Raw genomic sequence first — 15,348 nt, 5'->3', positions numbered from 1 at the left:
CAAGTTTTAATAACATAGCCTTTATTGATGACACTGGAAAGATGTTTTGAAGCAACTAGTTTTCCATAAACAGGAAAGGAAATTTTGCTTGCTATGATGCAATTACACAAAATCCGTGTAAGTCACTAGTGTGAAAAAGAAAAAAAAAACACGTGTACTTGATAACACAGTACCATCAAGAATTCCTAAGTAACTGTATTTTCAATAGAAAAAGGAAAAATATAACAGGTGTGCATGAATAGAAGTCAACGGTATAAAACAATCAGGTGTATGTTATAAGGAATTCTGATGCCTTGTGAGCTCAGTTCTTGAGGATGACTAAAGAAATAGATCCTAGCAGGATCAAACCACATATATTTACACTCACAGTGTAAAAGTAATATTGCCAGTTAATTGAAATATGCATTTCCATTACTGTTGTAGAAGTTAAAGAAGCCAAGAAGCTAAATTTAAACCTCAGGTGTTCACATTTGTAACAAAATTCCTCTTGCATCCTGAATAATTAAGGCAAAGTATGTTATCTTTTGAAAATACCTTGTATATAGTTTCTGCATAAAAATATGAAATAAAAATAAAACTATATATATATATTTAATGGAACACTGTTATGTATGGTCCAGCAGAATAAGGCACAAAAAGTAAATACAATGCAAAAGCATATATAAAAGTTAATGTGTTACTCTGAATGGAATATAGCAAAATTCAAGTAGTTCTGAGTATGCTCATTTCTTGCAGTAGGAATATAGACTTCATATAGATATTTCATGCTAAGTCTGATGTACAAAGATTCATCATGTAAGCACAAACTATCAGAAGCAGGTCATTTGTACAGTGACTGTATTTAGAAACACGATACTTTTCAAATCATCTGAAACCAGGCTCCTTAATGAGACTATTTGACCTGAAATCTAGGCATGTTTTTTTTCCACGAAGTGAGGTATGTTTGGTTTCTTGCCCTAGACACTTAAAGTTTTATCCTCATGCTTAATTTGCACATCGATACTTTCAGTAATATAAATGACACTACGTGTCCGTAACGTTGGACACATTTGCAAAGTGTGTCTTTGCAGGTATTCACAAGAGTATTTTCTATCTAAAATTCCACAGAGATTACTGTGCACAATGGTGCACTTGTACCAGTTCAACTGCATTATCAGGGTCAGAAACCTTTCAGGTGAGTTGATATTTAATTTAGTCTGTAAGTGTGGCCTATTTATCAACAAATAAGTATACATGTACATGTATAGAGAATGGAAAATTTCAAAATATCTCGATTTGATTGAAAGGCATGCATCACAATCTGTTCTCTGATTGCAGCCTCAAAGTCCCCCCCCCCCCCCCACGAGTAATACGTATAACATTTTCATAAAGAACAGGGAGAGCAGATAAGTCTTCACTTCCTTCCCAAAGTTTCAGCTAGTTTCTTCAGTCTTTTCTTCAGCTCTAGAGGAAACTTTTCATAGCACTTTTTGCAGACAGGCTTCATATCAAATTCAACAAATTTATTCCTAAAATGACAAGGCAAAGAAAAAAAAAGTCCCATTTTTAATGGCAAGGATATTGAAAAAAGTAAGTATCATAGCATATGTGCACAGACAAAAAAATACAGCTCCAATTTATACATGTCTATGAAGTTACTGCCACAAGGTTATATACATTGTAGACAGTAATTACAGTACTGCATGCGAGTTATGCAGTCTTCTCCCAAGTGTCCATATTTATTAGCTGTGTCACTTAAAAGGCCTTTCAAATCTCATTGCAGAGCAAGGCAGACTAAACATAAGATAATGAAATAACATTATTCCGAGTTTGCAGTTGTGTGAAAAATATTTTGGTTTTGATTGCCATGAATGCATGCAAAAATTTTAAATAAAAGCACCCTTAGCACTAACCAAAGAAGAAAGGAGCAGAGGTGGTGGTGAGAAGGAAAAAAAGTTTACAGACAGATTGGCTTTTTCTTTTTCTGCTTCTCTTTATCCTTCGCTTCACGTTCCCGTTTGGCAAGGCGTCGCTTAAATTCATCTGGCATTTTCTCATAACAATGTTTGCAGACAGGTTTTAGATCAATTTCGACAAACTTATCCCTTTAGAGTTAAACAGAAAAAATAAAGGGACAGAAAAGGAGGAGAGTTAAGAAGACTTAACTGAAGGAAGAACTGAACAGACAGCTGAAAAAGATGTAGATTAGTAAATAGAGCAAGAGGAAGAAACAGGCGCAATTTTCTCAGTGCTGATTGTATGGTTTTTGTACCGTAACAGTTAAACTACAGCAACATTTCCACTGTAAAGATAACCACCGATCCATTTTGAAGGCATCACACCTATCAATAAACTTACTTGAGTGTTAACTTAGTGTTGCAGGTTGAACAAGCGAAACAGTTCACACACCATGCCTTATTCAGAGCAGACACAACTAGAGCAAGTGAAAAGAAAAAGGAAATCATTAGCATTACAAAAAATATACATATAAAGAAAAAGCTGTAATGTTCACGAGACATGAAGAACAATCATTTGATTCTTATATCAAGTATTGAGGACCATAACAATAACATGGCAAGACTAGGAAGGCACATAGGTACATGTGAATGCTGTGCAGTGGGACCATGAAGTGTTGATAAAGCTGTCTCTGAGGGTACATACAATGCTATGGTCACCAGCAAGACCATTTTAACAAATTTCTGACTCGCGTTGCTTGCTTCTACCTCATCTCATAGCATGCTGACCTCAGGCAACTGTTTTATGAGGCCATGTTTCAAACATGACCAGGAGACTTTTTCAGCTGAAAAGCAATCCAGCAAAAGGGTGTTTATGTTTTTATTCTGTTTCATTCCCCAGACCCTGCTCAGACCGCAGTGCCATCAACTATAGCACTTGCCTGGCTGAAGAAACTAACTTGAAGCTAGGAATCAGGACACTGCTGGTAAATCAGAGGTACCAAAGTGAAAAAAAGTTATGGACTAACGAGATAAATCACTTTATCATGATAAACATGAATATATTTTTACTCTTTGTTTTGGAGAGAAAGCTTTTTCTCTTTGTTCTTTATCTCTCTTTTCTGTTCCTCCTCTCTTTCACAGTATACCTTCCCAATGTTCCTTGCCAAAACTTGCTTCTCTTTTTAACCAAATGTAGAGGATCCAGGGCAATGCAATGCTTTTCTCCTAAAATGCAACATTTTGTCAGCAGCAAACAGAACCAGCACATTGTCATGCAAAACTTTTTTTTCCTACACTATTGGGCCAAGCACATCCACAGAAGCATACAGTTATTCACCCGCTTGCCAAAATAATACTAAGCAGATGAAAGTCTTCGCTTATAAGCAACCTCTCCAATACAGTCATAGACACTCTCTTGAAAAACTGTTGCCACAGATGTCTGTTTCACCAGAGAGAGAGAAAATAAAGTACTGGATACTCATCATTTGTGACAGCAGTGTCAAATTTCTGTGCAGGAGTGAAAGAAGAAATGTAGAATAATTGAAGACACACCATGAAAATAAAGAAATGACGACATTTCAATCTGTTCAGTTCAGTGGCTGACACATACAATATGGGAGTCAGATTACACGATGTAACGTAAGAAACACACAGAGATGTGGTGATCAGGCAAGGCTGAGTTATTCATTCGCTTCAAGCCCCAGTTCTCTTCATTCAGGATTTCAGCGAAGGGGAAGATACAGCTTCCTCCAAAGCCTTCTGGATTGTTGTTCTGCAGGTACAGTCCAGTCCCAAAAATGTGGGGAAAGCACATTCCCAGAATGTGGGTCTCACCCTATATTTACATGACTATGAACTACCTTATGGCTCCTTTTAAAAGCTAGAGGCTTCCGCCCACTTTGCTAATAGCTTTGGTTTAGGTGAGGCTAACATTGGTATTACAGTGTTTACTTCAGGCAGGTGTAACCAGGAACAAAGTAATGTGGCATTATTGCAGGTAGAATGATTTGCCTTTGGACAACCAGCTATGATAAAATGCCAAAAAGCATCCAAAATAATCCCTCCCCCTGCCCCCCAAAATTAAAGCACTCATTTCCGCTTATGCCTTCACAGGACAGATCTTTACAATTCCTTCCTGGTTTTGTGAAATTATCATCAGCCTAGATTTTCAAAAGACAGGTGCCTGAGATAGATAGGCAAATACCTCCAGGAAGTGGATTGAAATAATGAAAGTTAGGCACTTAAAAAAAACCATTAGAAAGCCCACCTAAATCTTTAAATATCTAAATTCTTTTTCAAATCCGGATCATGATCCCTAAATTCATTTGAGAAGATGCCAGTGTAGTCATTCTCACAGTTGCATGTGTTCATTTTTAAGGTAGGTGGGGCAGGAAGCCACCAGTGCATCTCCCAGCATCCCTGGCCTTTCCTTGTTACTAAAGGGTTTCCAGCTGACCACAGCTCTCTTTAGACGCTGGGTGATCTTCCACTATCACAAAACATTCACTACAAGGTCTTCCTACTATTTGGCCTCTGACTAATCAGATCTATCCTAATTTCTGATCAAGATAATGGCCTGTTTTGGTTTAATGAGAACAGCCAGGGATTCAACAACGGCCTTACTTCTGCTGTTAAGAAAGAACTTCCATCAAAATGTAACGTTAAGAAAACAGTCAGAAAAGTGCTTACCATCTCCTTCAATCACACGATTGCAATGGAAACAAACATCACCGAACAGCTGAAGAGGAAGGAGAAGTAATGAATTTTTAATTGAATGATTTTATCAAGAGTAGCTTCTCAAAATAACAAAACACTCTATTTTGGCTGATGGGCACAGTAGCTTTACTGTTTATTTCAGTAAAAAAAAAGAGAAAATTAGCAGGTCTGCTTTTGTTTTCCAATTAAGTTTTGCATCATCTTATCAGAAAAAGTCTCTGTAATGTTGAAGATGAAAACATCTGTTTACATCTGCTTGACACTCTAAAAATGTTGTGTTGTTTTGTTTTACTATTTCTCTAATCCTGAACATTTAAAATACAGCAAAGTCACATACAGATCTTTAGTAATCATCCAATTTAACATTTGGACTTAAAAGCAAGACTAGAACAACATGCTACTTTTTCTGGCAAAAGCTGTAAGGAAATGCTATGCTTAATTTATTTTTCTTAAAATCAATCAATCAATAAATAAAAGGCCAGAAATCCTTCATTCCATTTCCATACTTAACATCTGTCCACAATGTAACTATCTATGAATGGTTTTGTATGCCCAAAATTTCATGTATTTTTTTTCTAACTGTAGGAGCTGATGTAGCGAATGACATTCCTTCAACATACAACTCTTGCCTGGTGTACGTTCTTGCCCTGTCATGGATGCAGCTATTTCTACTAATGTCACGGCATTTATTGCCTACAAGTGTGCCAGCAACATTTCAATCATCTGCCCTTCATCGCTGACAAATTAAGAATCCATCTGTAATTAGCAGATGCCTTACAACTCCCAGAGATAATGCCTACTTCAGCCAAGCAAAGGTGTGTACGTGACACCTTGTGGTTGGCTTCCAAATAATAATGGTTTATACCTTACAGTGCTGCACTGCACAATTAAGGGCGTCTGCAGGGAACTGTATATAGCTCTTATTTAAATGCAAGTGGTCACTAGGTGGTGTCCTCTGACAAATTAAGTCTTTGTAGTCTTAGGCAGCTGAACGAATGAGCTGGGTGATGCTGTGTATCCTAACATAGGATCATCTTAGAGTAGCAGAAAAAAAACACGCTACTCACAAAGGCTTCGTGTCAAACCACAGCTCCTGAATGGCAAATCTTCTTATATTTCTTGGGAAAGATTCGGTGTTATTAGCTGCTCTCATCTCGCAGATATGCAAAAGCTTGAAACAGCTCTACATAAGCGCCACTAAGCTTGAAGAACAACTCGATACTGATTAGCCCATCTAGTCTTTGTGAAATCCCTGCAGTTATGTTTTTCAATGCCAGATTTATAATTAGAGAAACCGATATAAATTAACTGCAACAGAACATCTGCTAATTAGCTTTATAACCACAGGTGATTATGAGAAATCAGAAGAATATCTATGGTCTTCCATCTCCTTTAATAAAATCAATACATGAGTTTAACAACACAATTTCTAAAAATATGCAACCTTACCTGATTGTAGTGGGTTTCACAATATGCCAGGCCTTTTCTCTCATAATGACGATGACCCAGGAATGGCTTTTCACATTTCGCACAAACAAAATGCTATGAAGAAAATTATATACATTTTTGGATTACTTGGAAGTAACTGTATTTTTTCTGGAAAGCAAATCAAACAATGTGAATGTCACGTCTACTGAGCCACTGATTCTCTTGAAAAGGAGAATTAAAACTTGTCTTCAACATTTCAATCCAAAAGTTACAAAAAAAGGAAGCAAAGTGATGTGTTATCAACGAACAGAATGAAGAGAGATTAAATAATAAGCACCATCATTACACTCTTGTGAAGAAAGCTCTTGCTGGAGGAGATTTTCTAAACAAAAGGAATAGACCACTTATCTTCCTAATTTAAAACGAAGATATGGAACTAAGTCTTGTACATGCCCTTGAAATATGAAACCCTCCCATGAAGTGCTTTACCTGTAGCAGGTTAACTGTGAAAGACTTAAGAATATTATGGTGCCCAGTAATATTACAGTTATCACAGAACTTTACTGCCTTTCCATATATCCCGCTCTTCACTTTGTGAAATTTTCTTCTATAAGGGCCTGGCAGTGCTTCCTCTGATTAATGATTTTAGCTTCACAGTCAAAGGTCTCTGCAAGGTTGGAAATTACTCTCATTTCACAGTGAAAGACCAGACATGAGAAGGTTGAAAATAGGATTAGGAGAATGTATATACTCATTATTCCTGCATACTTTTCTAATCCTTTCATGTAGACTGATCAGCAATATTCCAGGTATGTTAATATTTACATTTGTGAAAGACAATGTATCAGCTATTGTTTACCTCCACATGCCACTGTTTGCCCATAGCATTCACCACTCGTCCTTCAATTGGTCTTCTACATGCTCCACAGATGGGGACACCCATTTTGTCATGGCAGGGTAAACAATATAATTCTCCCTTCAACTCACGAGCATCAGCAGTAAGCTCCTTCCTGTTCAAAAGTTAATTAATTGAGAGCATGAATAAAGGAACTGAATGATTTCAACTCTTGAGAGTTTCTGGAGATAATCTAATTTTTAGCATTTGTTTTAGAAATTGGATTTATACTACAATAATGGATCTAGCAGCATCAAATATGGCAATTCATTTTTTTTTTTTTTTGAAACAAGACTGATTCCATAGTAAACTGAGAAAACCCTGCTAAGTACAATGCATTAAGTCTCTCTGAAAATAGCTACTGAGCTGTTTTCAAACGTGTTTGAAAGCTGTAGTCATGCTTGGCTTCTATTCTGGTCCTCTTATCACCTGTTTATTTTAGCTTTACATAAACTGAAAGGAAAATGCAATTCTTTACATTTTCCCTGTGGTATAAAACATCAGAGAAAGAAAAATATGAGCTGACACTGGCACTGACGCAATACTACAGGTTGATTTTCAAATCAGCCTTTGCTACAGCACTGAAACGATAGCTTCCTTTGTACCAAAAATAAACAACTAATAATGTGTGCTATATCCTACAATGTCCCCTGATCTGTGCATCTGGGGAGGATGTAGAAACATGAAGCTATGTAGACTACAGTTGCAGAAGCTGATAAAATGAGGTAAGGGAAAGCTTCTAAGAAAATGTCTTTAAAAGGAAAGAACAAAATTTTTCATGCAACTCAGCTAAAAAGAAATAACATGGGCAAGATAGTAACTCAAGCAGCTAAGGAGGATCACTTTCCTACCCTTTGTTGCAGAAAAAGAAGCTATCAATCATTTTGCTGCTACAAAACCATTTACCTGTGCCCAGACTTCGTATTTCCTAAGAAAATGCTGCAGATTACAATCTTTCATTACTGCCTAACATATCAGCTGTTGTTTGAACTAAATATCTAACTCCACCGTCCCAAAAGCGATAACCAGACACACATCTGGCTACAATGCAACCCAAAGCTCTCCCTTTTGACTGTTTAACAGTACTGGATTTCACTTTAAAATGTAAACGGAAGAAGCAAATAAAAACAGCATTTTCTTGTCTTCCTTTGCAGAACTCAAGTTACCCGCAGTTTGCACAGTTGAAGTGATCAGGGTGATAAGGATCATTTTTGAATATGAGAGGCTGTTCGTCAATAATGGCATGACACTTCTGGCAAATGTACTTTCCCAAGCCTCTGGCCTTTTCCCTGTTATGGCAAGGACGGCAGAGATGTCTGAAACAACATAAAAAACATAGGTAAGTACCAGCACCAGTTAGTACCGTGAAAAATATAAATCAAACATCTATTAGAACTTCATTTCAATCAGCCTTTTTTGGAAGAAAAAGTCTTTAAAACAATTTCTTTGGTAGGTAAACCAAGTGCAGAAGAAGGAGGGCTATCACTGTATTTCCAATCACCACAGAACTATCATTTCTTCAACTTGTTTGAATTTAAGCTGTGTCAAAACACAGAAAACAATGTTCACTACAGATTCTCACTGCTGAATATTTTACTCTCAAACTCTTAAAAATTTAGCTTGGAAGCTGGATGGCCACACAGGTCCTAATTCTATAAAAACAACCATGTATGTCATATTAAACTTATGAAGTCCATGGCCATATAATCCACTTGCAAAACATCCTTGTGATCACAGCTGGTAAAAAAGTGAAGGATCCCGATGAGCTGAAAACATTTATTAATGAATAAGGTGCTGAACTGGACCCAAATTGGAAGCCAATGTTGGAAAAACAAAAATTGATTTAAAAAAATACAATACTTCTACATCTGAATGTTGTCTCTCTGATCAGAATGTACCCTACCAATCCTGAAATGTCACCGGGTACAGATGAGACCTGGTGTTGACAAGTAATCTGGTGTTGAGGTAGATAAATGGTTAAGATTTTATGTGCATATTTTAAGCTATTCATTCTTAATTTTGTGATGCACCCTTAGACCTTTTTCTCATAAAAGCCACTTCAGTTACTCCATCTCAACTGGAAAGTTTTAAGGGCCATAACTTCTAAGTCCCACCTCTCATTTCATTTTATTCATGAGCAGTAACAGAAGGATGAAGACCTACCTCCCAGCATTCTTGACAAATCCAATATCTGCCAATACTTGTTGGCAGATGTCACAGCAGAAGCATTCTGGATGCCAACTATTGTTGATAGCCTTAATAACACGACCAATAATGAACTCACCTGTAAGAAACACAATGACAAGAATTTACAATACCACGCTAGACAAAGTTAAAAGAAACCCACAAGTGAATCACTACAATTGCATCATCATCCTCTCCTCATATACTGCCCACCTCCCCCCAAATCTGGTAGAATATATTAATAATTTCAGTGTTGCAGTTCTGGTTCTAAACTCTGTAATTTGGGTTGTTTTTGTTTGCTTTTTTTTTTTTTTTGTGCTGTGGGTCAGAAGCAGATGTCCTTGCTGATGGACAACCTTCTGTTCTTTATATATAAGCCTTTTTCCACCTTCTCTCTGCAATTATCCTTTTCCAGTCCTTTATCTGTTTTTTTTCTCATCTGATCTCAAACTCTTGCAAAATATACAGAGTTCTTTATATAATATGGCATTCTTGTCTCCTTATCATCTTTGCCTTTCTCCTCTTATAGAAGAGGACAATTTTAAATTGTCATTTACACAGTAGTGGCTTCTACTCCACTAGGTCTGTAATCTAGCCTTGAAGGGGCTCTATACTCTAAGCACAACCGAACTGAGCTTGGGTGGCGTTGGACCTACTGGAAAAAACAGAAAAGAAAAAAAAAAAACAACAACAACTATGAAGTCAAAGTGCAAAGATGCAGTGGGAGAATGCACTTACTAAACAGTAAATCCAACACACACAACAACTTCTAACCTACCACAAGGAGTCCTGTCCTGCAAGGCATTGAAAAAGTGTTAAAATTACCGTTGTGCATGCACTGTGTGACTCCACTGCACAGGCAGTGGAGCCATGTCCACCACACACGGGACACGTGTTTAGTTGTTCCCTACATGGACGTTGTAGCCAAGGCCCCTGAGCAGTGCCCCAGAGCACTCTGCCTAAAACGTGCTGGGAGCTCAGCTTCCTGGTGCTGAGGAAGGCTGAATCGTGGCTCCAAAGAGCCTACAAATCAAACAGCTGTCAAAGAGGAGCGATCCATCAGATAACAGATGTGGATGAAAGGAAGTCTAGCATGCAACTCTGTGGCATTCCCATGAAGTCATAGCTTTTCAAGAATAAAACCTGATGGACTCTAAAAACGTCAGGAAAGCTTGAGGCATCACTGCTGACAACAGCCCTGTTGATTTTGGCCACCCTTAGTAAATCCAAACACTGGAAAAGCCCAGTTTCAGTTAGGACCCATAAGGCGCTGTAGGTAAGAGAGCAGAGTGACCTGGGAGGCAGCCCAGCCAGCCAGTCACACCCTCCAGCAAAGTCACTTACTTTTAACCCATCTGTCAGAACAAGTCAGTCCGTAAAACTGATGAGCTTTTAACAGAGCCGGTGCTATGAGGAGCCAGGGTAGGAGCAGCTGAAGCTGTTTTAGATGTGGAGCTGGGCAGGAGAAACCCTGGAGATACATGGTGTAGCTCCTCCATACCCCTCTGCCTGGGACCAGAACAGCTTCTGGTATCCTGCAAAAGGCTCCTGGGTGCTGAAGAGGTAAAGCCTCCTCTGCCCAGCCCACCAAAGGCGAGTAACAGTGCTAACAGAGAGGAGCCGTGTGTGAACAATGCTGGCGTGCAGGAAGAGCAGCACTTTCTGTTTGAAGAGGTTAGAGAGGAGGGTTTGCGAAAATCCTTTGCAGGCCAGAAGCAGGGATGCAGACGGGGAAGCCCTGGCACAGAGGAGCAGGAAGGGGACAAAGGAAGGGGGCTGCAGAGTGACTGGAGGAATACAACAGGTCCTCATGCTTGGGAAGTGACTGGCCTGCCTGCAGACGGAATGAAGTGAGACACTTTCTGGTTTGCCGCATACTTCAGGTTTGCTCAGATATCACCATTAAGCCCCTTCTTCCTCTTCCCTTTCCCCTCCTTGTTCAAATCTGCAGCTTTAAATTCAAAGCTCCAGAACATCTGCTTCCCCCTTTCCCAGCACCCAGCCCCTCCCTCTGCACAAGGGAAAGGCCTTACTAAGATAAGCAGAAGTTGTAGCGGCTTGCCAAGGCACCGCGGAAAAACAAGAGCTTCCCGACCAGCTCAAGCAATGGTACAGTAATGACTTCTCAGCCCTGCCCAAGCAAATGTGTCACACACAGAGAACACAGAGGGTAAAAAACCTGGCAATTGATTACAGCGTAGCAGATACGCAAGCATTTACATCATCAGACAAATTGACAAAAGGCAGCCTTCAGCGTTACACAGGTTAGACATCAGATGCTGAAGGAATTTGTTTCAGAAATATGAAAGGGGACCAGCTGACTCATCAGCTGATGGTAAGAGTAGATGATGAAGACTGTCCCTGCTTCCATGGAGGAGGACAACACGGATGGGTTATAACTGTCAAAAGGGATGACAGACTCGCTGGAGGGTTTCAGCTGCATGAGAAGGGCTGAATATAAGCACATGCATGTAGGTACAGATAACCATGAAATGGTCTGTTCATTGGGTCACTGGACCAACAGCTTAGCTGTTCACTCAAATAACGCAAACCTTTTTTAAAAAACCTACTGATTGATGACCTGTAGGAAAAGCAGCTCCCCAGGTTCTCTGAAGCCTAGTTCATTCTGGAAGTTCAGATGTGTGGGGCCACCTCCCAGAGGAGATACAGAAGGGTTGCACATCTTCCCCCAGCAATACGCTGACTTCCCATTTGTGATCAGTGGGAAGCACTTTGCCTCAACGTAAAACTTACCACACTGATGGCAGCAAGGGGCGAAAAGCATTTGAAAATCATGTTCACAGTACTTCCTCCCTTCAAACTGCAAATGGAAAACAAGCCGAGAGTTAGAGGGATTAGGAGCATGCCCTTGACATAAATACTGTAACATACCAGGATGTTTCCAGATGCAACTGGGTAGCAGAAGATGAGGAGTTGCACAAAAAAACAAACCTGACCATCTGCTAGAGAAACGGGCACCAAATTCACCCACCTTAAGTCAGCTACTAGTCAGCACATGGCATTAATAAAACACTAATCCTTTAATACTGTTTAGAGCATGTGGCATTTTTCTGTCACCCCTTTACCTCACAACAGATGCCTGAATTTTGACAGACTGACAACAATCTGATGCAACCGATAGGATTCTGGGCAGGAAATTAGCTTTCGAAAACCTTTCCTGGGGGGAAGCATTTTCTCTGAACCCATTTGATCCCTTCCCCACTCTGCATTTCCTGTAAGAATGGCCCAGCACACTGGAGGAAGTAAGTCTGGGGGGAGGAAGAACCCCCAGGGACAGAAATCCTCACCTTCAGACATTTATGGAGCAGTACAGCCAAACATACAGAGAAATAATGCTTTTCCTTCACAATGGTTGTTTGAGGGAATTTTAAGAAACAAAACTCTCTAAATTGACTAGATGAAATTGGGAGCTGATCTAAAGGGATTTGGAGCTGAATTTTTTCAAAGCTTAAAGAAGTTCAGTTGTAGTTCAAGCTCACAGAGAAAAAAACTATGGAAAAAAAATTCTACAGCACTGCATTAGCAACCTAACCAAGAAATATGTAAAAACATGTAGACGAGTATGTCCTGAAGTGAAGGGAAATGTTTAGATACCTTCAGGCACATCATTAGTAGACACAAATGCCAACTAGCATGTTAAAACCAGACAGACAATATTAGGTATGTTTGGATTTCAATGTCTCAGTTTAAAACACTGGAAAGAGGGATAGCAGGAAAACCCCAGTTCCTTCTTTGTACTGAGTCTAACACAAAACAAAGCAAATAGCATAAAATGCTACCCACAAATTAAGTTTTGGTGCATGGATAGCAAATACAGCAATAACCTTTTACACTATGAAATTTCAAGGATCAAATACGATATAGTAATTACTTGTGCAATATACAGAGCCATTGGCAGGGTTGTGATTTAATGAAATAGTCTAGAAGTCACTGGAAACTTGAGAGCAGAAACTTAATTCCTGTGCCCAACCTGAACTGCACCTACAAGGATCAGAAAGACATATGAGATATATACAGACTCTTCCAGAAGTCTATCCTAGCAATTTATCGAGGCTTTTTTCAATGTAATACTCTAAAACAGATGAACTTCTAATTGGAGTTTGTTGTTGTTGTAGTTGTTTTTAAATTGAGAGACAGGGGACTGACTAATGAAAATTAATGGAAATTATTGGTTAGTTCAGAATTGTGCTTGCTTCCTGCCAAATATAATCCTTTTTAAACTGAAGAAAAGCAGAAAGCTTCCAGCTTTGTGTAAACAGTTGGTACAATGGAAGATGCACGGGTCTGCTTGGATTTCAGAGCCACCACATGTTGATCTGGGCAGACCAAACAGGTTTGTGTTGGGCAGGTTGGTTACTATTCCGTGTTGTTTGTATTTTCAACCTTCTTGGCTCGTTTGTGCTGCATTTGTGGATGACCCAGCAGCTCCCCCCCTAGAGAAAGCCTTAAGCTTCCGTAACAAGTCCCACAGCATGTATTTTAAAAGCAAGGTCATTGAACTGGTGGAGGTCCATGGGTTAGTTGCATAGCTCTGCGTTTCATTTCAGAACATTTCACCACAACATTATCTCCAGCTGATCTCCGCATCTTTACTAACCTAGGACATGGGAAGACATGCCTAAAACCTGCTTCTTTAAAGACACTTCCTCTAAGGTAGTTTTTGGTAGAGCCCAATTTAAGAACACACTCCAGGTGCAAATGGAATAGAAATAAATCTGAGAAGCTCACTGCAGCTGCACTTTCCTTTTATCTCGCTATAGGTAGTTAGAAACTACTTAAAAAAATAAACAAAAACTAAAAGGAACTCTCCTCTCATTTAGGCCTCATAAAGCAAAAGTCATGCATCTTTCTATTTCAGTGATAATTACAATAACAAAGCAATACAGATTCCCCAATTATAGGAGTACTCTTGGGAGTCCTTCATTAGGATTTTGCTGTATTTCTTCCCCCGTGGGCTGCACCTCTCTAAACCCTTTCATCTCCCCGCCCCTCAGCACAGAGCAGGCTGGCCTTTTTCTGGAAGGGCATAGAAAGAGGCTCTTACTGCCCCAAAAGGGCTTTAAACAAACAGCTGCACTCCAGGTAGGCTTCATCTCTCCTGACTTCTGCTGTCTGAAGGTGAAGTGCCCGCGGTCCCCGGTGGGACAGACCTCTAGGGAAGGACAATTGCTGAACCCAGGAATAACACGGTCTTGAGAAAAAGCCACTGAGTAATTACAAGGCGAAGAGGGACAACCTGTCCCTCTGGGCACGGTGCCACCAAAGCTGCCCATGCAAGCAGGCTGTTCTGCTGTAAGTACAGGACCGCACGCTCTGCTGGGTTACAAAACTGCGTGGCAGCGGCTGTAGGGAACGCAGACTGCAGACGCGTCCTGCAGCGCAGCAGACCTACCTACACCTGCATTTCTTCCAGTGCAGCCCGACCAGTTCCACCCCACCACGGTGGAGCACCCAGCACGAAAGCTTATCACATGGCAGCGTTTGAGTGCAGATGTGATAAGCAGCTTAATGACTAACTGGGGGAACTCTGCAACGCTCGTGATAGGCAGGGGGAGAATATTTGACTTCCCGAAATCATTTCCAAGAAACACTGGCTTAGCTAAACGGGACACAGAACAAACACGAAGTGATGCAGGTCTACCAACAATGCCTGCATTTACCCACAGGGAACCTGCTCAGAAAAACACGTTGCCTGGCCACACCTCCACATGCATCTTGTTCAAGGGTGCATTAAACCAGTCGGAAGAAGATAACCTTTCTGCCCTTCTTCTCCAGTCACTGTTTCCTCACGGTGATACAGATCATCTCAGAGCACTGTCAGCCATCTCCGGAGCACTGGCAAACCTAAGCCCACCCTCTACCTGCTTCGGGCTGTTCCTGTTCCTCCCTCTCCCCCAAAATGCTGTCACCCATTACATTCCCGACTTGCACGCCTAAGTGCTACACCAACTCATGTGAAAGAAGAGCAAGCTCTGCCCTTGTCCCTCCTTCTCCCTAAGGAGCACCACCAGGAACCATGGCAGGGTTTCCACTGCCATCATCTCACTGACCTCTCAAGTGCTAGGTGAGAGCTATGCTGGCAACACAGGACAAGTGTGGACACCCTAAAGGGTGCAGAGACAGAGGAGAGGGCCCTGCCGAAGATTTCCAAGCTGAAACAGCCCCAAA

At 40.3% G+C, this 15,348-nt stretch overlaps 2 protein-coding genes across 3 annotated transcripts in view; one reads left to right on the top strand and one right to left on the bottom strand.

Annotated features, from left to right (window-relative positions):
* The window catches only part of LOC310892170 (LIM and senescent cell antigen-like-containing domain protein 1), a 15,569-nt gene continuing 221 nt past the window's right edge, over window positions 1-15,348 (bottom strand). Inside the window, exons 1-9 of one of the 2 annotated variants that reach the window (XM_083819572.1) lie at window positions 13,052-15,348; window positions 11,914-11,980; window positions 9,139-9,259; window positions 8,142-8,291; window positions 6,940-7,090; window positions 6,102-6,194; window positions 4,626-4,674; window positions 2,338-2,413; window positions 1-1,508 (exon numbers count right to left, since the gene is read on the bottom strand). The exon at window positions 13,052-15,348 is cut by the window's right edge and continues 221 nt beyond it. In XM_083819572.1, coding sequence (XP_083675698.1) covers window positions 1,394-1,508; window positions 2,338-2,413; window positions 4,626-4,674; window positions 6,102-6,194; window positions 6,940-7,090; window positions 8,142-8,291; window positions 9,139-9,259; window positions 11,914-11,980; window positions 13,052-13,072 — 843 coding nt within the window. In that variant the 5' untranslated portion in view covers window positions 13,073-15,348 and the 3' untranslated portion in view covers window positions 1-1,393. Of the gene's footprint in view, window positions 1,509-2,337; window positions 2,414-4,625; window positions 4,675-6,101; window positions 6,195-6,939; window positions 7,091-8,141; window positions 8,292-9,138; window positions 9,260-11,913; window positions 12,406-13,051 lie in introns of those variants that run through there. The other variant, XM_083819571.1, reaches the window with a different exon arrangement.
* Window positions 8,296-15,348, top strand: part of LOC310892161 (tumor necrosis factor receptor superfamily member EDAR-like) — a 52,739-nt gene continuing 45,686 nt past the window's right edge. The window contains exon 1 of the mRNA XM_083819547.1: window positions 8,296-8,314. The gene's annotated coding sequence lies outside the window, so the exon portion shown is untranslated. The remainder of the gene's footprint in view (window positions 8,315-15,348) is intronic.

Source organism: Anser anser, assembly GCF_964211835.1.
Source record: "Anser anser genome assembly, chromosome: 1".
Lineage (NCBI taxonomy): Eukaryota > Metazoa > Chordata > Aves > Anseriformes > Anatidae > Anser > Anser anser.
This window is presented reverse-complemented; position numbering and strand designations above follow the sequence as displayed.